This window comes from Equus caballus, chromosome 8 (assembly GCF_041296265.1).
Source record: "Equus caballus isolate H_3958 breed thoroughbred chromosome 8, TB-T2T, whole genome shotgun sequence".
In the NCBI taxonomy this organism is placed as follows: Eukaryota; Metazoa; Chordata; class Mammalia; order Perissodactyla; family Equidae; genus Equus; species Equus caballus.
This window is the reverse complement of record NC_091691.1, coordinates 72438774-72464574: the sequence shown is the minus strand read 5'-3', so window position 1 is coordinate 72464574 and position 25801 is coordinate 72438774. Positions and strand designations below refer to the sequence as shown.

Sequence of the window (25801 nt, the reverse complement as noted above, 5' to 3'; positions counted from 1 at the left end):
GATAAATAAGGCTTTGATGATAGCACTTAAAACTTTTAGAGGAAGAATGAACATCTCAGTACAAAGTTAACTTCCTCTTTTGATTCTTCTCCTCCAAGTTTGGGAAGAAAACAGGACATTTTTAAAGTCTCAGAGGCCTGTTGTCGACCCTGGAGATTAATGAAAGAATCAGACAAATCCTAAAAGCATCAGCAAGATTGTTTATCTCTGTTTTGAAATGCTGAAGGGAAAAAGGTGTGGGAGGTATGTGGCTTTACAATAAAAGGGAGAAAAACAAAAGTTTGTTAGGGAAGACATTCAACTTTCAAGTCAATTATGGCCTATGGGTGAATGAAATCAGTTTGCTGTTATTCTTCCAGAATAAAAAAAGGATGAGAGAGAGAAGTTTCCACTTGCTGGTGAGTGGCCAGGGGTGTTATTTGATACTACACCTTATACCTTACACCTTTGGGAGAGAACGGTGGGCACCACTTGACTTGTGACACAGATCAAGCCATCTCTGTAGTCCTCAAGGGGAAGGTCTTGAAACTAAAGCAGTAAGGTGATTTGACTCCCAGGAAGGACTGGGTGTCAACTATTTCCAGACTCTCTTGCTTTGTACCTTTTTCTTGGATCTTCAATTTACTATCAATCTGTTTCCATGCTCCAAACCACTGGGTAAACTGTCAAAGGCATCAATGTTATTAATCTTCAGTGGCCATGTCAATGACAGTCACTGCTCACATAAGTCCACAGAGGGATAAACATAATAGAGGGGCATTAGGCCATGAGTAGACAAGGTAAGTCTGAGGAAATGAACAGGCTGATTGTCACCGTTTTAATAAAAGCACAAAGCTCCTTTATCTGCTATATAACTTTTTATTTTGCACCAATGGGGAGCTGATTCCTTTTGGTACCAATTCAGTTCATAAGGCTTCAGGGAAGATAAATCTTTAGCTAAAGAATAGAGAGAACAGTATCAGCTTCAAAACACTACTTCTTGGGATCCTATAAAAAGGCCCCTCCAAGTACTGACCTGAACAAAACCCCTGAGGGTGCTCTAAAAGTGGCCCACATGTGACATCGCATGAGCTGCTAAGAATGCACCTTCACACAGGCAGAGCTATCTGGCTCACAAGGGGACAGAGCCCTTGGCTTGAGTTTCATTAGCTCTACTCCTCACCAACTGAAATACGTGGGTGTGAGCTCGACCTATACCACCTGACTCACTGGGAGCTTGGTGTAGAAATTGATCATCTTCCCCGGGAGAGAGCAGGACCAGCAGCACTCTGGACTACTCCACCACTGAAGGGGCTTAGGCTGCCTTTCATCTGGGATGGACACTGGTTGCTCCTCTAATGTGTAAGCTCCTTATTGAGGCCACAAAATGATTTTCTTTATTTGGGTTGCTCCAGATCTTTTCTAGTCTGACTCTACTGTCTTGCACCCCAGTACCCTACCGTCCTACTACTGAGCCCTTGCGTTTTGGAGCCTGAGCTCATGGTACTTACAGTTGGATGTTCTGCTGCTACTCCTCTATGTGATCTTTGTTTGACCACCTCTGCTTAGGCCTTTGACATCCTCCTGGATAAGCTCTGGGAATCCTGGACATCGTTGGCCACTGATTCATTGTATTTTCTGCCTAAGCCTTTTCTCATTGTCAGTGGTCCAAGAATTTTATCCACCCTGGGTGCTCACCCTAGAATAACCAATCCTAGCCAGTCCTTGCTCCTGTCTTCTTATCCTGAAGACCTGACACAGCCCTGGGCCTCAGCCTTTGCACATCCACTCTGCTTTTCCACCACTTGAATCCTAGTTGAGAACAAGGAAGCGCCCTCTGTTCTGTCATCTCATTATCGGAGCTGCTTTTTCTGCCCTAACAGTTGGAATCTCTAGTTCTGTCAAGAAGGGAATCCATAGGTAATCTTGTTCATGCTCAGAGTAGCCAGAAAGAGCTGGACACACCTGGTTAGCTGGACTGATGTGCCAACCAAGAGACTGGGGACTTCCCCAACTGAGAACAGCAAGCCAGTCAATGAAGGAGGTGTGATTTTGTGTGTGAATGACTCATGGCCTCAGATGAATGGTGCTAGGCTCTCTTCAGTCATCAAACACCTCCTAAAGGCCCACTGGGCGCCAGGCACTGTGTGAGGTAGGAAAGTTAAAAAAGCCTTCTTTTAATAAGTACCTACCTTGTATCAGGCCCTTTACATAGTTCGTTTCTAATCCTTCCAGTAACACTCAAAGGGAGTTCATGTCCCCACTTGACAAAGGAGAAAACTGAAGTTAAGCAAATTTCTCAAGATCGTACACTTACTAAAAGGAAGAACAAAATTCAGACCCAATTCTGTCTGACCCAAAACTCTAAGTTCTTCCCAAATACCACATGGTAACACTACTCACTCATTCACTAATCATTCATTTATTTGACAAGTGTTCCTGAGAGCCTACTGCAAGCCAGGGTCTCTGCAAAGTTCAATGTGAGAAGATCCTTCACCAGGAATTACAAGGTCACTTTGGAGGTGCTCATGGGAAGCTCTTTGTGGGCTTTAAAAAGCTGACATTTATGTGTAGCAGCAAATGGAAAGTTGGCTTTACTTTAATTAATAAAAATAATAATAAAATGTACAGTCAGTAATCTTTAAAAAGGAGAAATGAGGCACCGGCCCGGTGGCGCAGTGGTTAAGTTCGCACGTTCCGCTTCTTGGCGGCCTGGGGTTCGCTGGTTCGAATCCCGGGTGAGGACACGGCACTGCTTAGCACACCATGCTGCTGTAGGCGTCCCACATATAAAGTAGAGGAAGATGGGCATGGATGTTAGCTTAGGGCCAGGCTTCCTCAGTCAAAAAGAGGATTGGCAGTAGTTAACTCAGGGCTAATCTTCCAAAAAAAACAAAAACAAAAGGAGAAGTGAGGGGCCAGCCCTGTGGCTGAGTGGTTGAGTTCACACGCTCTGCTTCGTGGCCCAGGGTTTCCCCGGTTCGGATCCTGGGTGCAGACACGGCACCGCTCATCAGGCCATGCTGAGGCAGCGTCCCAGATGTCACAACTAGAAGGACCCACAACTAAAATATACAACTATGTACTGGGGGGATTTGGGGAGAAAAAGCAGGGAAAAAAAAAAAGAAGATTGGCAACAGTTGTTAGCTCAGGTGCCAATCTTCAAAAAAAACGGAGAAGTGGTTGCCAAGCTAATGAAACTCCCAAAGATGAGGTTTTCTCCATATTTCTGATGGGTGCTGAAGTTTTAGAGGAATTGGATACACCTGAAAGGGGACAGGGTTCTTCCCACTGAAGGTTTCTGTGTAGACCTGAGAGCCACAGACTCTAAGCACCTTCTTTTTATTTTCAATTGAAACCACTTCTACATATGAATATAAAAGTACACTATCCTACCAGGAAAAATATGCAAGCATCAAAAAATGAAATGGGAAGGCTTTGATCAAAGTGGGCTGAGGAGTATCTTGGACTGAGTAAATAAAGATTTAAGTAGTCAAGGTGCCAAGCAGTGAGCTATGGAAAAGCTACGCCTATTCTTAAAAACCTTCATGTATACTCTTTACAGTCTTTAGAAGTCCCATCTCTAAGGAATGGAATGGAATGAAAAAGGATAAAATGCTAGAGCTGGAAGGCTTCTTACATATCATTCAACAGACCCCTCTGTTTGGTGCCTAAAGAAAGTGAGACCCACAGCCTGACTGACAGCTGGAGTGGAAGCTGTATCTGTGGCTGCTGGGGGCTACAGATGAAGAGCTCAAGGCTGACTTGATTTCGCTTGTGCTTAGCTGTCATCTGAGCCCATAAAGAAACCGAGACACACACCTAGGCGCTGAACTCATGACATACTGAGGGTCTCAGGTTTCCCATGTCATTTTATTTTTGGAAAGACATCTTCAAGATGCCAGCAGGGTTTAGCGTAATAGACTGGAAGAAGTTTTATTTGAACAAGAGTATCTTCACTGACACATTTTTCCATGTATCATCTTTTGGCAAAAATAAAAAGTATTTCCCTAAGGGCATAACTGTGAATTAGTCAGAGTTGCTGGGGATTCCAGTTTTATTTTCCGATGACCTTCTTCTGATTTCTGAATCTAAGGTGAGTTTAAAAGGTTCTAGGCTTAGACCAGGGCATGGGAACCACAGCGCCTTGGCTCCCAATGCTGCCAGGGAAGGACCTGCTGAGCCAAGTTCCCTCACCTGTACAGAAGGTGTTTACTTGGAAAAGGTGTCAGGGAAAGAAGAGACACATGGGGTGCAATGATGTGGAGAAACAGCAAGCTGGAGAGGTCTTAACATTACATTTATTGAGAAAGTACTCGTTTCCAGGCAAAGTGCTAGGTCACTTACACATATACTTAATCATTCTTATACAAGGTGAGTATTGCTCCCTTCCCTATATGAACGAGAAAACCAAGGTTCAGAGAGGTTGTCTAACTTGAACAAAGTCACAAAGCTAGCAAGTGTTGAAGCTGAGATTCAACTGCAGGTCTCGTACCTGCACCTGGAGAAACCCCTCCGCTACACTGCCTTGCCTTCAGATGCCCCTCAAAAGCATCCAGAGATTGGACACTAACTAGGCACATGGGGCTAAGCTCCTTCTGTTACTGGGAAATTCTTCCTAAATAAACCAGAAATCTGCTTCTTTCAACCAGGTCCCATTGGTTCTAGTTTTCCTTTGGGGAACAACTGGTTTAGCAGAAATCCTCAATCTCCTCTATAAATAAAGCAGAAATGTATAATGATGCCTCTGGTACACAATACCAGCTACGGTGTCATCTTATGTCTGTGGACAAGAGAGCAAAGAACAAAAGGGAAAGGGGTGTTAGAGTCTGAAAGTCTTGGTGAATCCCTATTGTCACTTTATCACTAAACACCTGAGGACTTTGAGTAAATCACTTAATCTGCCTCAGTCTCTACTTTTTCTTCTGTAAAATGGAATTAATTATCCTTGACCATTTCACATTTCAGGTGCTTACCAAGTATAAGAAGGTATATAAAACAGCCACATTAATATAAGCCATTTTTAGTGTTTCATACCCTGTGTATGTGTTTAGAGCATGGCCCGACTCATTCCACGAGCACAGGGAATGAAACGGCTTTGTAAAGGCTCTCTGGCTGTAATTACTGGTAGATGGTCCTGTACCTAGTGGAGATGCATTAATATGTCCACAGACATCCTGATCAGCTAATCTAGACTGATACATATTTAAGGAAAGTGGAATCACTAAGATTGGCACAAGGGCCCAGTTTCTTCACGTGTTGGATTGTTTACGGCATTTTTTTAAAAAAAGATATTATGGAGGAAGATGGGGGAAGAGTTTTTGCTGCAAGATGGGGGAGTTTATTTTCACAGCTGAGCTACGTTACTGATTCTGAGACTGGCCCAGTCTCGAAGGGACAGACACATCATCACACCCTACTGAGACTGTGTTTGATGAATTGTATCTCAGAACACCCTGCTCATGGTGGAGGCTGTGTCATCAAGCCAGAGCTGTCCTCTGAGTTCACATGCTCACAAATGGATCTCCCACAGACAAACAGACCCCTGAACACTCTTCAAGTCACGCTGATGAGGAGGCCAGACATCGCAGCTCCCTTTGCCATTGGTTGTGGAGTTGATGATGCTGAGGACACATAGCATGGTTTGATGCCCTCACCTCCATTTAGTGCATCATACGTTATCTCATGTTTCTGAGGGTCGTTTCTGTCCTCGGGACTTTGCAGGAGACAAGCTTTGCCTCTTATCTGAGAGCCAAGGACGTTATCTGAACCTCTGCTGCCTGCAGAAAGGCTGGTGTCAAACCAAATGCACTGGTTGAAGTACCTCTTTTAGGGGAAACAAACAACTGTACTTCCGCACATACACTTGTGCGTTTGCACACACAGACTCCTGGAAAGAATTATGCACAAAGCCACTGAAGCCCATAGCATGAGCCCTGCCATGCTAACCTGATATCCTATGGACCTATCCCCTGTCCCTGCCTGGATGCCATGTCTGCCTTCCTATCTAAAACAGGATGTGCCCGACGTTGGTCTTGTGGGCAGAGAGCCCTGGGCAGCAGCTGAGAGAGGAAGGGCTTGGCGAGCCAATGAGCCACTCACTCGGAGGCACTGGCAGCTGCCTTTGAATTTGGGAGAATCTTTTCTTCCCCAGGTGAAGGAACTTATTTTGTAGGCACGAAGGAGGAAGAGGCAGGTTAAAAAAGTAAGATGACACAAAGGTTGCTTGACAAAAAGCAGAGGGAAGAGAATGGCTTTCCATTCTCCTCCAGGCTCTGGCCTCAGATGACAGCTGAGGACAAGTGGAATCAAATCAGCCTTTAGCTCTTCCTCTGCACCCCCAGCCGCCACAGACACGGCTTCCACTCCAGCTGTCAGTCAGGCTGGAGCACTCAGAAAATGCCCATGATTAGCGCCTGCCTCAACTGGGAGTGTAAATGGAGAATCACAGCTCACGCCTCAAAGTAGCTGGAGCCACACACCCATTAATTTCTACGGAGCCAAATGTAAACAAAAAATGAATGTTCCTGTACACGCTCCAAATTTTATTTCCCCTGCTAAAATGTTGGGGGGAGGAGGGATAAGTTCCTCTCTTACAGTCTTTTCCCATATTTGAAATGATGTGTATGTTTGACATCCAACCAAATGATTCTCAAAGGGAGACAAAGAAAGCCCCTGCACCCCCATTTGTCAGTATTTAAGGCTTAATGAACTCTTGGCGCGTTCTCTCCTCCCAGAGCTTCATGGTTGTTATTACTGTTTAATGGTGATCCGTTCAATGCTCCAACATGCCAAGAAGGCTTGCTCGTAATCAGAAATATATATTTGCTAGTTGGGTAATCTACAGAGAGGTTTTCTGGAGATCGCCACATTCACTAAGAACCACCACACCCAGTTGTGCTCTTTGTATTTCTATCCCAGGCGTTCTCCAATGAGAGGGGCCCCTGGGTCCAGCCTGCCCAGGCTGCTCCTGCCTCCATCTCAAAGATAATCTCCCTCAGCTGTGTATGAATCTGGACTGAGAAGTGTGCGTTCAGAGCTCTAAGCCTTTGGGTGCAAAAGATTCTCTACAAATGCACATTCAGAGTAAACAAAACCCATCAGGCCCCTGCAAGAGTCCGACGCCTGATTGCGCTAAACACATCACGATGGAATCTGCAATTGGCAAAGTAATTGGCGTTATTACAGCTGATGGGGAATTTCTGATGCTGCCTGAGCTCTCCTTTGAAATAATACTCAGCCATTTAATTTGTCCAGCTCTCGTTTAGCTGATTGCTCTTTTCTGCTGGAGTTTATCAAGAATGAAACGCCCTGTCTCTCCAAACGCCTGCAGGCTGAGATTTCACAGGCATTTCCTTTTTCAGCATCCTCCCCATTCTCTTATGACCCCGTGCCTTAGTCACCTTTCACAAGATGCCAGTGACACAATAGGTTGGAGGCAGGTGAATCAAACTTTGCTTTAATCCAAAGCTGTGTATTTCTACTCCTAACTCCAGTGGCAGTGAACACTCCGGCTACACTCTAAAATAGTGAGGAAAGACACACAAACCTCCAAAGATTTGGTTGTCCTAAAAAAGGCTCACAAAATTTGTTAAGTCTAAAAATAAAACAAGTGATAGAAGACATCTTCATTATAAGCACAAAGCCAGAAGGCATTAGAGAAATATCAGAATTTGGATAAATGCATTTTTGGTCGGGGGATCTGTTTTCACCACTGATACATGCATCTCTAGGATGGGTTCTACAAATATTCATTGACCATCTACTTTTTGCTGGAAGCAAGCAGACTCTATTTTAACACATGCTCATCCCCTCATTCCCCACTTTGGCATTTCTGTTCCTCCCCAAATGAAGGGCAGGAAAGCCAAATTTAGCCAGCTGTATTTTCTCACAGTACAGACAAGGCTGGCGTCTGGGCACAGACCTTTCGTTCCCATAAGCAAGCTACTTGCCCTGTCAGCATGTCGATGATGGACTGCTTATTGGAGGCCAGAGTCCTGGGGCCAGGATGGCTCCCTACTGCAGGTGCCATCTCTGTCTGATGGCACAAAATCTAGAATGCATGTGGTCCTTGGATCACCCCTTGTCTCACTTTTAATATAGAAACAACTGAATGCATGGTTATGAAAGTTATCACATAAAATACCCCAAAATTGAGCCCTAACACAGTCTCCCTGTACAGCACCCATCCAAATGCCCTTTGGTATAGTTCTTCACTGATTATTCTGGGCAATAAATCTCTGTGCCTATGATTCTTGTACAGAGTCAGAGCCAAAGAGGATGTCCAGAATTATGCTGAGATCACTGGACCCCAGGGGCTTGTTCAGATGAGGCAATACTCTGGTGGTTGAAAAAGCTCTTGAAACATTTGTTTTAAATAATATTTAATACTTTATAGCTACTCCATTTCCATGGGGGAAAGATAAAATGTTAATTCATAAAATGCCATAGGCGGTAAGGAAGGAAGCAATCAATGAAGACACTTTTGGGTGTTCTCTTCTCCCAGCTAAAGAGTCCCTATGTGTCCCTTATCCATTCTGTCCATCTCTGCCCTCCTCCGTCCCCTTCTAGGGTCATTCTCACCCAGCCAGAGTGTCTGCCATTGCTCAGTCGAATGATAAGTGTCATAAACAAACTGGTAAGATCAGGAAAGATCTAGATTTTTTGTTTATGTTTTTCTTTATTCTACAGTAATCCCAAATTCTAGTCAGATTGTCTTGGGAAGCCACAATTTGTACTCTAACTCTGACTTCAGTGGCCCACGTTCAATTTCAATTATGTAACTTACAAGACTAATAAGAATTATGGCACACATTTATAGAGTGCTTTCCAATGCCAGACACTGTTCCTTGGTCCTATCTATTCAATCCCCCTCAAAATCCCATGGGACAGGCATCCTTCTTTCACTAATGGGGAATCTGAGCCACATGAAAGTTAAATAACTTACAGAGTCACACAGCTAGTACAGGGCAAACCTGTGATTCAAATTTATCAGTTTGGGCCCAGAATTGGTTCTCTTAAGAACTAAATGATAAAAAAACGGGAAATGTTCTCTGTGCTACTTATTTAATATAGCAGGGTGGGAGAGATTTATATTATGTTCCTAAATGAGCATCAATTTTTATCATTTATAGTAATAAAACTTATAAGAACATCACATGTCATTTTCCTGTCTCCTGCATCATTGGCTTGGGACACTTGGAAACATGGTTCTGCCAGTGACTCTGATAGACACTTTTAGGAAGGCGGGAAATGTAGAAGGAAGATCACAGGAGAGAGGGGAAGAGGATGGTCATTATCAGGGAAATATCAGAAAACTGGTGGAGGCTGCTTGAAGACTTCATGTGGCCTCTAAACATAAGCAGGCAGATGGCTGGAAGGTACCACATGAGACCTGCAAGCTGTTCCACTATGAGGGCCCCTCTTCTGTGGGGGGTCTCCTGATGCCTCTCAATCGATCCCTTTTGTTTGGTACAAGATGGTAAGAAAGGGGTTGGGTGGATGGGTGAGAGGACAAGAAGACTGAAATGTGAGCCAGGCAGTAAGGATGGTATGGACTTAAAAAGTGAGCCTGCTCATTTGTTGGAGAGATGGACCTTCCTTCTCATGGTGCATGTTTGGAACTATCCTGCTAAAGGAATTATGAAGAAGAAGACACCTTCTTTCAAGTCCTAATGGTGGATGTGAATTAGCATTTCCTGCATGAGTCATTCCTAGACCTAAAAATGTATAGAACAAAGTTATGCATCATATTAAAATTTAGACACAAGGAGATCTGATGTTGTAACTCAATCTGATAATAAACACAGGTATATGAGATATATCACAAAACATCAGTGACCCCAGGCCTCAAGTGAGCAGAATCACGGGACAATTTTTCAGAAACTCAAGTTGAAGCCTCTTTACCGCAAGGATGGAAGAGAAAAACAAGAATAGAAAACTAGAAACACGAAGACGGTGGGAGCACAAAGTAAGCAAATGTTTTGAGTCTCAAGGGATCGTAGAAATCATCTAATCATACACCCTTGTTGCTAATTTTTTTTTTTTTGTTTTGCTTTTGTTATAGATGAGAAAACTATAGTTGAAAGAGAAGAGAATGACATTTAAAGTTATTCATCACTGATTGGCCTCACTTTGTTTATACTTCTTTTCTGAGCAGTTGAGTTTAGATCCGATTTTGAGAGGCTAAACCATATTTGAATATCCTAGCAGGGATAATTTATACTGACTCCTTTGATAAAGTGTGAAAATCTTTATGCATATGAACAACCCCCCTCCTCTCCCAACACCCACCTGCCATCTATCAATTTTCCTGGTGTAAACTTCCACACATTAGGTTTGTTTTAAGTTGGGCCCACCTGCATGCGGCCCTCAGGTGGTCAGAACATCTTGGGAGAAACACAATATTCACTAAAGTCTAAAGAGATTTAGTATCCCAGGAGAACTTATTAAGACTTCAGAATATTCCACTGAAATGCCAGACACTTTGGAAACACCTGGCAAGCTTCTCTCCCCAGCACCAAATGCCAATGCTGGTTTAACAAAAAAATCTACTAAAAACACTGTGAAATCAGGGAGCGCAAAAAATGTATACTTGTAGTATGAAACTCCTGATTTCATGGAAGAAAAGCAACAGTCAGTTTGGGTTTTAGTGCAGGCTATGTGTATGCATGTGAGCAAATACTTTTGTTTAACATGCTGTATTATTGTTCTATATGTCCATTTTTGGTAAGAAAAATAATTAAGAGGGTTGGCTAAGGAATTACAGATAAAGATCCATGTTTTGTGTAGGTATCCTATGGCCAGAAAGACACCTTTACAGGTGGAGCTCTTTTTTTTTGGAGGGGAACTGTTATCCATAATACAAAAATATTCACAAGAACTCACAGAAGAAGACAAAGAGTCTAGATCCTACCATTTTGATAAAACTAGAAAACTGTATAATTAAAACAGTCCTTCTCAAATGATTTTTGGTGAATGGCCAGATGATTTTTCCCCAACCCATATTTTTGTGTGGTTACTTTGGTACAATAAAATAAAGATAATTTAGTAGAAGAATGATCATATGCTTGGATATCACGGAAACATCAGATTGCTATAAAAGTTTCTAAACACTCTCTGTTTCTAGATGTATCTCATGGCAGATCAGTAATGCACACTTGACAGAAGAACACCGGTCTGCAGCCCATGCTCTTAATAGTATTGAATCAAAGAGCAAAGACACATGGCAGGTGGTAGAAGGCAAGCCTGAAGAAAGGCCTTGGAAAAAAGCCATGGGTTTACTAAACAAGAACTGAGCAAGGAAGACTCATGGCATCTACCTCATTCCAGAAATCAGAGGATATGGACGCAGTGTGCTAGCTGACTAAATGCATTCTCTCTTGGGGTAGTATCGTAAAGCTAAGAGCCAAGAAAGAATGTCTAGGTAGCAAGCAGAGGAGGCCATCCATCTAAACACGGTCCCTAGCTAGTTTAAAATATTGGGGAAATTTTAACTATTGAGTGGAACCAGTTGGGGACAAGCACAGGCATAGGTGTTAGAGAATCCATGCTTAGCCAAATCCCCTCTGCCTGGACCATGATTTCCTCCTTGGTGAAAGGGGAAGAGTAAAATATCTGATAAGGGCGTTGTTCTGGGTATTAAACACCGGGGAACGAAAGAAGCACATGGTATATTCCTGACGCAGGGTAGACATTAATTGAATGGGGGGCCCTTTACCTTCTCTTCTTTTCAAGACTTCCTTTGTGCTGAAGTCTTTAGAAAATGAGGAGGTTAATTTAGATCCTTGGGGGCCTCTGAAAACACTAACATCTCTCTCTTTCTCTTTCTCTCTCTCTCTCCCCTATCTCTCGGTCTTTCAATTTTGAAATGGAGTGGGGAGGGAAGCAAGCACTGGTAGTGGGACTTCCTTATACACTGTCTTGCTTTGGGATGGTTTTCCACAAATGACAAAGCAGAATTATGTGGTGAATTAAAAACAAGCCAATTTGTTTTCTCATTGCTGTGTGTCTTAGATGAGAGATTGCCCTGCCCACCTCTGCCTCAATTCAATTCCCTCCCCTGTAGAAGGGGCAACAGCCACCATGATTCTCCATTTGGGAGTCTGGGAAGGAAGGAAAGGAGAGCAACAGAGACTGTTTGCCAAGATGGAAGGATTCAAAACACTCTGCAGCAATTCCCTCTATTACTCTGAGATGTAGGAATTGCTTTTTCCTGGAACCTGGCAAAGATAAGAAAACTGAACATGATATACAAAAGAGAAGATGAGGCTGAGGTCCTGGTCTTATCAGTGGTCAGTCTGGCTTTGAATTATCTTAACAGTGGGGATAAGTTCCAATTCAAGGTGGGAGAGCTTAAGAGGTTAAGAACACAGATGTTGGAGTCAGACTGCCTGACTTCAAATCCCAATTCTGCCACTTAGAAGTTTTGTCACCTAACTTCTCTGTGCTTACTTATAAAACGGGGATAATATAATTATTGATTCCACAAAGGTGTTGTAGGATTAAATGAGATAATACGTGCAAAGTTCAAGGAACACTTTCTGGCATATAGACACTTTTAGTAAGTATTGGCATATGTACACTCCACCAGAGGCAGTGTGAACATGTACTAACAGCAACTCCTATTGAGTCCAACAGGGGCTGGATGCTCTGGAAAATCCAGAGTTTTCACTTCAATCTTTACAACTGTTGATGCTGAACTTGTAGGCAGCAGGTGTCCACTGGGAGTAGAGTGAGATAATGGTGATTCTGTTGGAAAGACATGATCAATCCCAGAAGAACAAGCAACTTGGGAAGTCAAAAATTTCATGCTAAAAAGAGGAGCTGTGGAAGTCTCTAACTTTTCCACGTGCCGTTACTCCTCAGTGTGGGAGCCCGACTGTAGCAATCAAAATCAGAGAACAGCATGATATATCACATGATGATGTATGAGGGGAACTGATTGTGGGGCCAGAGGAAAATAGAGTAAGTGTTCATTTAGAAACAACAAAGCCCTCCTCCTTTGAACACTGGGCCATGATCACTCTTAGTCCAGGGATGAACCTGCACCTTCTCAACCTGCACTTCCTTCTGGGCCCCCACTTTGGTGAGCGATACCCCTATTTCTCTAATCAGTGAAGCAGATGCCAGGTCTGCTGACTCTGCCCTCAAGCCTTCTCTGGCATTTGTCCCTTCAGTAACACCCCCACTGACCCAGCCCAGCTTCAGACCCTACTGCCTATTACTTCTCATACGGACCAAGGGCACTGGCTCATTACTGGACCTCCTCTTCATTTCATCACACCTCCTACATCTAGTGTAACCTTTCTGTAAGTAGTTCTGACTCTGGCCCACCCTCAAACCTTCAATGGCTCCACTGTCTTCAAATGGATGTCAAAATCCAACCTCTGGATCCTGATTCAAACCAATCAACTGTAAAATGACATGTTAACATTATCAGAGAAATCTGAATATGGTTGGGGTATTAGAAAATATTAAGGAATTACTGTTAAGTTTGATAGGTGTGATAATGACCTTGTGATTATATTTGTTAAAAAGGTCTTATGCTTTAGAGAAGCTTACCGAAGTATTTATGAGTGAAATAAATTGATGACTGGGATTTTTTTTAATACTACCCTCAAAATTAAAATTAAAAACAAAAGTAGCTGGGAGTATGCATAAAGTAGTATTGGCCAATGGTAATGATTATTGAGGTTGGCCCAGTGGTATGCTGGAGACCAATCGTGTCGGCTCTGGAAATCTGACTATCAAAGACTTTGCAAGCAGGTTAAACAATTGGCAGCTTAAAGCTGGTCATGGTGGGGATATTTACACCACAGAAATAAGCAAATACTACAAATCAGGGCTTTTTTGGGCAGCTTATCATTGAAGTTGAATAATAGATAATACATGGAGGTGTATTATTCTTTTATGCCTACTTTTGTATAAATTTGAAAACCTCAATAATAGTTCATTAAAAAAAAGTTCAACTGTTTTTCCAGACTTTTAAGACCGTCTGAAGTTTGGTCCCAGCTTAATTTGCAACTATTATCTCCACCATAGTCCCTCTGAACCAGGGCAATTAAACCACTCCAATCTCTAGAACACACCCAAACATCTCTACTCTTGTTCTGGTCTTCATCAAGGCTTCCTCTGCCCTGGAATAAGTTCATCACCTCATTTCCTTCTCACCTATCTTGGTCCAGGTACAATGGCACCTCCACCTGGAAGACTTCCGTGCTTGCTCCATATAGATACAATTTCTCCTTCCTGTGAATTCTTAAATAATTTAACCTGTACTTCTCTGACAAAAGAAAACATTGAATTCACTGTGCGTGGCAGGCATCATGCTAGGTTGCTTTCACAACATTGTCTCATCTGACCTTCACAAGAATCTGTCAGATAAGTTGGGCAAATTTTTTGCTTAATAAAGAAAATGAGGATTAAAGACATTAAGTAACTTTCCCAGGGTTACAAAGCTAACATTAGTGGCAGAACTTTCTAGAATTGTCAAATTCTGGAGAAGAGTCTGTGCACAGCAGGGAGCCCCACAGAAAGGTCTCCATGGGTGCCTCTGAATGAAATGGCAAGCCCATGACCAAAAGCCCTGTTTTCTCTACAATGAACAATGTTTCTCTGTGTGTCCTGATTTACTCTCTTCTTACCTTTCTCTACAACGTACCCTTGGCCATAGCAGCAATGTACATTTTAGAAATTCCTCAAAAATGGCTACTTTTTATAGGACAGCCACTATTAAACATACCCCACAAAATCCTGTATGAGGCACTCTTGAAGTAAAACTTCATTATTCCTAAAGGAAGTATCCTCTTTTCCTCTGAGATAATGGGCAGTTTATAAAGGAGGTGAGGACCAAGTCCTTCAGTGGGTGCTTTCCTCTGTGTGGGGCAGGTCTTTTCAAGGTTGTTCCCAGCACTGTGGCTGGACACACAAAACCTGCATCTGAGTTTGGACTCCACAGTTATGGCTATTTCTTCCCCACATCCCCCACCCAGGCACAAACGCCCACAGGCACATATATGACGACTTTACTGCAAAGTTTAAGCAATCTTCACATCTCTGTAGGAACCAAGAAACAAAGAAGAAACAAATGCCAAGAAGCCCTGGATGCTATTTGTATCCTAGAGGAAGGCACTGGATCCAGCCTTTGCCTTGGATTGCTCCTGGCGATCTCAGCTGCAAAAGGAATGGAATGTCTAGCAAGAGGGGAGTGGTAAATAAATGACGGTACTAGCAACTGGACAAAAATAGCCAGCTGCTAGAAGATTTTCCAGTGACAGGGAAAGCATGCAAACAAACAAAAAAGAAGGTAACATAAAAGCATATAAGTATAACATCAATTTTGAAAAAATCCAATAGATGCATATGTATATGTATAACAAAGATCAAAAAACTATACCCCAATATGCCGTTTTCTATATTCTGGGGTGGAATAACAGGAGATGTTTTTTCTTACGTCTTTCTGTATTTTCCAAATTTCCTTTTTTAAAATTAATTTTTTATGGTTAACATCCATCACCAAACATAGTTACAATTTTTTCTTGTGATGAGAACTTTTAAGATCTACTCTCTTAGCAACTTTCAAATATACAACAGAGTGTCATTAATTATAGTTACCATGCTGTGCATTACGTCCCCAGGGCTTATTTATTTTGTAACTGGGACTTTGTACTTTTTGACCCTCTTCACCCATTTCACATTTCTACCATGAACATGTATAACTTTTATAATGAGGGGAAAAAAAGAATAAAAAGAAAAATGGAGAAGAAAGCATATGATTGTTGGACTTTTATGAAAGGGAAGAGATGCTTTCCCATATGTTTTTTGGGATTGGAGAGGGATGGTCTTGCAAAAGGGGATGAGGGTCCCTAATTCCCATTATCCAAAGATAAGAAAGGAGGGGACTCAAGTGCATCTGTTCCTTCAAAAAGCAAGAACAGGACATTGGAAAAAGAAAGATGTGTCTGGAGGGAAACCAAATGGAAGAGAAGAGTCCGGGTGGTTTAGGTGTGAATTTCAGAAGCTTTTCCATCTGTGGCTTTAAAATGTGCTGAGAATAGTAACCACCTGTCAGCCCCAGGCCTGACTCCAGGAGACAGTGCTACCCTGCGTGTTCCAGAAGCCAAGCTCACCAGCCTGGGAAGAAGCCCCACCGCCAACGTACAAGTCTTACAACCCTGGCATTCGCCATCAGGCTCTACCTGCAAAGTAATGTGTTTGTTTCCAGGAATGAGCATGGTGTCTTTACAAATTAATAACCATGGAGAGAAAAGCAGATAGTCACTTCCATACCCTTCTCTTCTCTATCTGGATGCAGAAAGGAGGACAGAGGCAAAGGGACAGAACAGTCCAGCTCGATATAGCTGCCACTCTCCACACAATCAAAGCTGAGAGTCACCAAAGATTAGTGAGGAAATCATGACTATTTTCCCTAAGAGGCTGCAGCAGGAACAGGCATCAAGAAAAAAAAAAAAAAACCTTTTACATGCAGTGATAGGTGCGGACCAGACTGTGTGAAAGCTGGCAGGCCCTATTACAGTTCCCCCAGGAAGGGGTCCTCCACAAGTTCTCTCCTGAAAGTCAGTGACAGTTCTTGGAAGGGAACATGCCTGTGAATTATTGTGGACATCAGGATGCATGGGGCTCAGTTTCATCTGAAACCCAAAGAGAGAAGGGGAAAATAACAACAGAAGCCAACAATTTGGTGTAGCGGGCTGGGGAGCGGGGGAACCCAAAGCATGTGGGCAGTGTTCTGTTTCTGTTTGGAAAAGCACCCCAAAGGGTGGTGTTGAGTTGAGACATATCCGGGCTTTTTGATTTAGGAATAACACTGAAGAATTAACTTTGATCTGGGCATGACACTCTGGCCACAAGATTCCCAGGGCTTCCTGGCCTCAGGAACATGCATCCTGAGGAGTGAAAAATGTGCATTTATGCTTCCAGCCTCGGGAGGATGACACACAAATGGAATAATGTGGAAAGGTCAGACAGAACCAGGGGAGTGAGCCATCTGCACCAGCAACTGTGGGGCTGTCTGTGGGGGAACCTGGAAGCTGCCTTTCTAGGATCATGGCCTCGAATGTGATGGACGGACCCCAAATATATCTAAATTAATAGTTCATTTTAAATCTAGTATCAAGAAACATGGAGAAAATATGATCATCTCAGAGAGAAACAATACCAAAACACACACAAACACACACACACACGCACTCACACCCCTTCCATAAACTCAGTCTCTGCTAGGTATCCTTTTCAAGCCACAAAAGGACAACACACAAAGCCTTTTTTCCTTTCATTCTTATAAATTTTCAGATAAAAATAAACTTTAGCTAGGATGCCACTGTGTACAAACATAGGTGTGGAAATGAGTAGGATATGGGTAAATGTTGATTTTCTTTTGTTTTTAGTTTACCTGGAAGTTTGTGTGAATATGTAAATAAGCACTTTAATTAATTACCAGTTCCTAATTGTTGTTAAAAGGCTTATTGGTTAACTCTTTCTAGAACCTCACTGCATCCCTGATGGAAGGATCAACAAGCTGTGATGGAAACACCCAAAGTGGCGTATGGATTTATCCTGACTCTCACCAAGGGGGCCCTTTATTTTCCTCATTCTCTTCCTTGAGCCTCTCACTTTCCACCTCTGTTTTCATACCTAGCTCTCTGTATGATCTGGGGCTGCTTCTAATCAGGATTCTGGTCCTCAGTTTCCCCAGAAGTAAAAAGGGGCTCACAAGATGCATCCCACATAGGGGAAGCATAATGAGGGCAGGGTGAGCTCTTGGATGTGAAACATATTTAAAGAAAAAAAAATTCCCAAATACATGGAATTTTTGCTACTATAAAATTACTTGCTCCACTCCGGAAGTTCTCAGCCTTTAGCTATGACGTTTCTACCCACAAATGTATAGTATCGTGGGATCTTAAGGTACTGAGTTGGGAAGTGACAGAAAGTTTCATGTTGAAAAGGGGACAGGGGCAGGGACGGAGTCCCACAGTCCCACAAAGCCTTGGGCTTACCTCTCTTTGCATACATGCTCTTTCTACACTGGGGTCCATGGGGAACACAAGGACTTCTGTGTCTACTGTGTATTTGTGTGTACGTGTGTTGGCACTTATGTCTTTGTGTGTAGACAGTAAGTCCCTTCCAGAGACAAGGAGGGTGATTTTCCATCCTCATCAACTGCCAAGGAAGTCCCCAGAGAGCCCGTGCCTGTGCCCTCTTGTGGTTTGCCCATGCGACCTCCAAACGGCATTCTGGCCAGAGATAATAGTGGCCATTTCCTAACCAACATCAGCAAAACTAACCAACATCAGCAAAACTCAACCATCTGCCTCTGCAGGAGTCTGAGATTGACCTGGCCGCCAGACTACTGACTGCAAGGCATTTGCACACAGACTACAAAAATATGAATATCCTGTTGCAAAAAAGAGAAATACACGAAGGAGAACCCAGCTGCATCCCACCCTCCACCTCCTTGGTTTACCCCTTCTTAAGCAGAGTCACCTACAACCACACATTCCAAGTAACTTGATCTACATTTTTTTCCACTATAAAGTAGTAAGAGAGAATAGAAAGAAGTTGTTTTGTTCGAGGTGAGATGAGAGATAGGAGTGGGAGGGAGAGGGCAAGCCATGGGGTCATTGTCAAGGTTGGCACCTCGAGTCAGAGAAGCTGGAGATCCAAGGTGGGGGTTTCTGCCCTGGTGTCACCTTTGTTTGCTCACCACCAGACTATGGAACATTTCAAACTCCCGAACTTCATGAAAGGATCAGTGGAACTTACCTGTGGCTGAAATCCTTTGAGGTCGCTGGCTGCAAGGTCACTGGCTGTGAGGAGCTGGAAAAGAACAAAGGAGTTTTCCTTAGTGATACTTCTCAAAGTTTGCATACAGCATCCCCAGGACAACTGATCTGCAATGGACTTACCGTAGCCTCGATCCAGAGCTAAAGCAGCAGCATCACAAAAGGCAAACGTGGTATTTTTGAGCTAGGAACCTAGACTGAATGGCCTTCTCACCTTGCGTCTACCACATCTCTGACTTCACTGCTTCCCTCTGCTGCCCTTTCCCACGTTCTTCCTATGTGCCGACAGTTCTTCAAAGTGCTTTAAATTAGGGATCATGGACTATGTGTGGACTTCAGCAGGTCCACAGACTCCTGAAATTGGAATTACAATTACTCACGAGTCTATAGATATACAGTCATGTGTCACTTAGCAACGGGACATGTTCTGAGAAATGCATTGTTAGTTGATTTTGTCATTGTGCAAACATAATGGCGTGTACTTACAGAAACCTACCTGGTATAGCCTACTGCACACTTAGGTTATATGGTACTAATCTTTTGGGACCACTGTCATATATGCGGTCTGTCATTGACCCAAATGTTGTTATATGGCATGTGACTGTATACATTTCCTTAGGGAGAAGGTACTCGCCTTTCTTCCTACCATCAAAGCAGTCTATGATTTTACAAGTTAAAGAGACAGTTAAAGGCCCATCTTCTGGAGGGCTGCTGCTTCTTTTTTGAATCAAAGCAGTAAAAATGACCCTTTCCTCTTTCCAGCTACATGACTCGGTTTCCCTTTACCATATGTTGCCTTTGATCTCACATACTATTTAGGTGTTCACAGCTTATGCCTGAAACTATCATGTACAATATTAGAAGATAAAAGTCAAGTTTATATATTTTCTCTGTCTTTATGCCTAATCAATATTAAAGGGTAAAGTTTTAACATTTTTGCATCCTCTCCAGAAAGCACTCGATGGAAGCATATGATTAATTAATAAAATAATCATATTCTTTATTGTTATTCAAAAATGCTGGGAAAGTGTGAAATAAAGAGCAAAAGGGCAGATGCTTATTTTGATTCAGGGAGTGTGACTGCTAGCTTTGTTAGGCCTGGAGAGAGTTTGCAAAAAATAAGGAAGATTTCATGTTTGCTGAAACAATGTTTTGTTTGGTTCAAGAAAGACAGGGAGTCAAGCTGGGCTCCAGCACCTCCAGGCTTCAGAAAAGCTCAACTGGGCTTTTTAGCTTCTCTAAATGACTTTGCCAAAAATGATGCGTAAAGCGGTGTTAAGACTGGAATAGCACAGAAAGGAGGCGGAGAACGTAAAAGCTGTACCTTTCTCCCCACACCCAGCCCTGCAGGCTGGATTCCCCACATGGAAGGTCCTGGGAAGGCTCATCATCCTGGTAGAGAGCCAGGTCAGCCCCTCCGATTGTAATGAAGCAGCTAAGTAACAACCCATTGGGGTACTTGACTAAAGACTAAGGGATAAACATAATTATAAGACTTAGTCCCTGCCTTCAAAGAACCTACAATTTGGTGGAAGGATACAACATGTGCACATCAGTGTGAGCAGAGTATAAGCATCAAACTGTACATAAGGCCAGAAAGGTCAGGGTGGGGCTGCTGAAATAAGATGGCATTGGAATGACCCTTGAAAATGGAAATGTGGCAGGGCGAGGCGCTATTGGTGGGACAGCTGGAAGAACAAAGATGGAAAAGGGATCCACTGACCCCAGCACACCCCTTTGCATCTACTCACTGCCAGCCCCAGCATATGTTAAGGAGGAAGGGAGGGCATTATGATACACTTCCTAGGGCACACAGGTGGTAGTGCATGTATTTGGGATTTAAATCCAAAACTAAATTATCCCAAAGCTCACCATCTTTATTCTATAACATAATGTCTCTGAATTATAGCACATTGGAGATAATTTGCTGGGGAGACGCAGCTTAGGGAGAAAGATGAGTGCCAGACTATGAGTCAAATGAGCCATGGGCAGTAACATAAAGCATGAGTCCCTATAAATGACCCTTGACTGACCTTTCCTTCTAGACATCCTTTTATTTAATTGATAATGACCATCCACTCTTCAGACCTTATCAGTACAGATTAGGCCTCTAACTTGAGCTGAGCACAGCTTAGGATGGAGCTGGGGACAGAAAGGCTGGGGTGAGGTATGGGCATGGGAGTGACCCCTACACGGACAGGGCAACCAAGATGTGTTAGTGTATAAGAATCAAATCTCAAATTCTTTAGGCTCTGGAAGCCCAGCGGGCAGGGACCCTCCCACCACCTTATAACAGGGTTCATTGGGTAGATAGCAGGCATGGGACCAAAACATCTAGTTCCTCCTAGTTGTGAGAAGCCACAACTGAAAAGAAACCCAAAGGTGTTCAAAGCATCTTAAAATACGCACTATTCCCTCATACCAGTGGTTTTGGGATTGAGAAGTCACCAGATCCACTTGACTGGAAATAGAAATATGGCATTTTTGGTAATTATGCCTTATCTTCCTAGCTCAACAAAATTAGGATCTATCCCACCCTCCATGAAACCTTAGATCCTATTTCTCTTCTCTTAAGAAGGAGCCAGATGCACACAATTTAGTTCTTAATAATTTAACATTCTGTTTTGTGCTGTTGTATGTATTTTTCATTTCATTCTTTTCACCTAACAAGATTGTGCCTAACAAGACCAAGGTCTATATCTTATGTCCCTTCTGCATCTCTCAAAGTGTTGAGAAGAGTCTGGACATATAATTGCTCAATAAATGCCTGTTGGTAAAATTACTTATAAGCCAAGTGGGGAATACTATCAACCTACAAGTGAGGACTAGGGTGATTAAATTGCTGAGCCTAGAGAAAAGAAGTGTGAGAGATGGCTTATGACATCCTTCAAGTCGACAAGAGGAAATGGCACTTGGCATCTAGAGCATTTCCTGCATGAAGTAAGCACTCAAATATTTGAATGAATTTATCAGCTCTGACGATGGGAACAAGCTCTTCCCTATCCACTAGGGAAGGTTTTACAGGAGAATATTGGCTTATACTTCAGTGTAGGAGTCAAAGGTTAAATTGAAGGAAGGACAGTATGAAAGTGAAAGAGGCTCAGCAGTGAATAAGCCCACACCAGAGAGAGAGGGGGATCTCCCCTTTCTGTGGATGAAACAATAAAATGTTCAATGGGTCCATTGCAGAGGTTCAGACATGTTAGCTTATCTGATGGTGGGTTGGGGGATGCAGGGAGGTGGTGTCAAGGATGATTATCAAGTAACTTCTCAAACTTCTGATTCTTTACCTTGGGGCTGCTGAACTATTTCACTCACCATCTACTGTGCATTTCAGGTGTTACCTGACCTGGGAAACAACCAAAGGCAAGTCTTGTGACCTCCAGTCTCAGTGGTTCCCAAAAGAACGCAGTGTGCAGAAGTCTGCCTTCTCTCACTATCCAGCCAGGACTCCCTGCGTGACTGGCCCTGGGTTCTAACCATGCTCTAACCAAACACGTGAGCTCTTGGGCAAAATGCAGGCCCTGCTCCTTGGTGTCTCTTTGCAAAACGTTGCCCCTTTCCAAAGCTAGTTATTTCCTAGAAGTCTATACATTCTGCACCCAGGAAAGAAAAAAGGGCCAGACCTCTGCACTGAAATATGGTGCTCACATGTGGATTAGAAATACCGGACAGGAACTCCTCTTGTATTTTGAAATTCGAAATCACAGACTGTTTAGATCTGGACCCCAAAAGGATTTCCAATCTTATCGAGTGTCAGGACCTGAAGGAGAGACTTGAAGGTTCCTGGGTGGATGGGGAAATCCTCATGTCCCTGAGGGCTCAGGAACCACCTCTGCTGGGGAAGTAGAGTAAAGGAAGGTGGTATAGACAGAGGCCCCTAGTGTATCTGCCTCTCATCCTCCCTTCAGCCAGTGGCTCTACTTTTCCCTCTTTCATGCATGCAACTTCATTTGGGATCAAATGTTCTGCCACTGTAATAAATTTTAGAACTCCAGACTAAGTCCTTACTTTGCAGAAGAATTTGATAAGTGACTTCTTTAAGATCCCATTGCCAGTTAACAACAGGATGGGGTGGGTCCCTTAACCCCTAGTTCCTCTGCAGAAATGTCCACTAGTGATCATCTTAGTCTAGACCAATCTTAGCACCCAGACAGAACCAGGTGCTGGCCTCTGTCCTGAAGGTGGCATCGATGTGCACAGAAATTCAGGGGAAATGGAGGCATGGGCAAGAAGAGATGGGCATGCCTAAAGGACACTGATCTAGACGCTCTCCAAATCCTCCTCCCTACTGTGATCCTGTCCTCCTTCCGTCCCACTGGGAAACTGTTCACTGCCCAGAGCAGGTAGCTGTGTGTGGAGGGATCCAAGACAGGGAGGCAGAGAGGGAGGAAAATGAAATCTGCCCTGGCTCTGGGGACTTCAATCAGGCTGAAGTTAATGAAAAGGATCCTGCCTTTTCCCAGGATGGCTAACTGCCTGCACTGCTCCCAGTGAGAGGGTTGAGCGGGTGTGGGGGAGAAGGGCAGACAGAATTACATTTAAAAGGCAAAGGAAGGAGAAAATTCTTTCATCTCCCTGGTGGAGCTGGGCAGTGTTCCTGGGGCCCTGTCTCAGACCATTCTCATTCCTGACACGTCTTGCTGCTCTCTGGAACAATCTACACTCAAAACATTAGGATGATGACCCTCTTTTCTATTTTTGAGGAGCTGCAGTTTCGCTCTTGGCGCAAGTTCATTTTTTTTTCTGTCTCTCCCAGCCTAAGGGGTGGGTTGGAGAGCAGAGAGGATTGGAGTAGGATGAAGGGAGCTGTGGGGCCCTAAGGAGGTGAGAGGAGAAATACCTTCAGCTTCCCATGCAGAGGCATTCTACTCTCTGGCTCCTCTCCCACCCTTCTCTCTGAATGGGGTTCTCTCTTTGCTTCCCTCACCAAAAGTCACCCCCAGTACAGCTACAGCAGCATCCCCTTGAGAACTCTGCAGGTATAGGGCTGCCCCTCAAATATCTTCCTTCCCACCTGCTAACTTGACAGCTCTCAAGGCTTCCCTCAAAGGAGGAAGGAGGCTGCTCCACTTTTCTCCCTGTGTCCTCCTGCGCCAAGAATATCACTTCCCCTCTGCTGGCCCCTTACCAAAAGCACACACCCCACACCTGGGTAGGCTATGGCCCAATATATCCCCATGAATCCCTCAGGCTGACTCAGGACACATGCATCTGGGAAGGGGGTCACTAACACAAAAAGGGGAGATGTGTGTCATGCTGGACATTTGACCAGAAGGATCTTAGTCTTACAGACATGCAGCTGGACAAACTGAAGCCTGGTTGCCTTGACATCCTCTAGATCATTTGCTCTTCCCAGATATTTCCTCCTAAGTGGGCCAGAGAAATAGATGATGGCATGTAAGATGGATGGATAGGTGAATGGGTGCGTAGGTAGGTAGATAAAGAAACAGAGCAAAGATGGCTTTGGGGAGAATAAATGACCCATTTTCAAATTACTCCTGAAGATACTATCCTTTCCTTAATAAGACTTCTACTTAACCTCTCCTCCCCTTCAATCTACTCTCCTTTCCCCCTTCTATTTTGTAGGAAATGGATCTTTTTCTCCTTCTTTATTTTGTGAAGCATCACTTGCTTCTTATTTTGGCTATGGGATGGAACCTGAACTCCATTCCACCCCAACCCCTCAACCTAAAAAAAGGGGGACAGTCTATATGGAAGTCAACATCCCAGCAAGTGGAGACAAACATCCAATCATATGTGTGACTGAGGTTGTTGGAAAACAACTAGCCCCACTCTCTACCTTGGTGAAAATAAAACAGGTTCAGAAAGATTGTGACTTACCCAATGAAAAATCTGGAACAACAAATCCAATCATATGTATGTAACCCAAAGAAAGTTTTGGATGCCTTAACACCAGGGAGACTGGGAGATTATGAAAGGGGAGGGGAGAGCTGCAAGTTAAGTCAGAGGTTAAGACAGAGAAAAAGAAAGAAGGCTAAGGAAGGTTTCTACCAAGCAACAGGCTGTGGAGCCACAGACCATTAGTGAGTCCACAGCTCTACCAGGACCACAGAAGGAAATGTGGAGACCGGAATAAGGGAGGCAAATGGGACCAACAGGTTGCTCCACCTCACAGGGATGATAAATGGAGCACTGCTGTACAAAAGGGCAGGAGTTAGACTCAGAGGGAGAAAACTAGTGTCCTAGTCCTGATTCTGCGTCTACTCACGATGGGATCTGTTATGAGTTCACTTTTACCTCCTCAGGTCTTATTTTACCACCAATAGAATGAATTCCACTTTCCCTCTTGCCCCACACTTCTAGCAAAGTGTCCCTCTCACCTCATGGATGAAAAAGAGATAAAACAGACTGTCTATTCTCCTTCTCTCTTCTTTTCCAGCCACTTTCTCCCCCAAATACACACCTCTAAGAGGTTGTCTACACTATCTGGAAGAATTCCTCATCACAAGGACAGAAGGGAGGGCAATGAGACCATCTTGTACTGTCTCTCCATTATTGGTATTCAAATAGGAATTTAGTCATGGGCACTCAGACTGCCACACGGGTTCACCATCCCAGTGAGACTGCAGTCACATCCACATCTGAGCTAAAAGTACACAACCCTACAGTTCAAAAGACATTAGTTCTAACTGCCAAGGCATCTGGGGTGGGTGGTGCAGAGGCCAAGCAGCCAGCTTCCCACCAGCCTATGAAGCAAGTTACACAACTGAAGCTGCTATGAAGCTGTTACACACCCATCCTAGGTGGGTTGAGTGTCCTTTAGCTACATCCCCTCAGCCTCACGGAATTTTAACGGTTAAACCTGAAACCACTGACACCTCCAGTCTCAGCTTCGGGCTGCCTTCCAAAAGAGCAACAAGGATGATTAATAATAGGCTGAATATAACCCCAAGCAAGCCTGGTCTTGATCGCTTACATTTTTCTTTTATTATTTTTTAAATGATGGGGTTCTAATATTTACAGGCATGATCTGTAACAAATTCCCCTACATA

General features: G+C 43.5%; 1 protein-coding gene across 5 annotated transcripts in view; it reads right to left on the bottom strand.

The window, feature by feature from the left end:
- SETBP1 (SET binding protein 1) overlaps window positions 1-25801 on the bottom strand; it is a 360545-nt gene that overhangs the window by 155916 nt on the left and 178828 nt on the right. For all 5 annotated transcript variants that reach the window (XM_023647725.2, XM_023647729.2, XM_070275633.1 and 2 more), the window contains exon 3: window positions 18766-18819. In XM_023647725.2, coding sequence (XP_023503493.1) covers window positions 18766-18819 — 54 coding nt within the window. The remainder of the gene's footprint in view (window positions 1-18765; window positions 18820-25801) is intronic.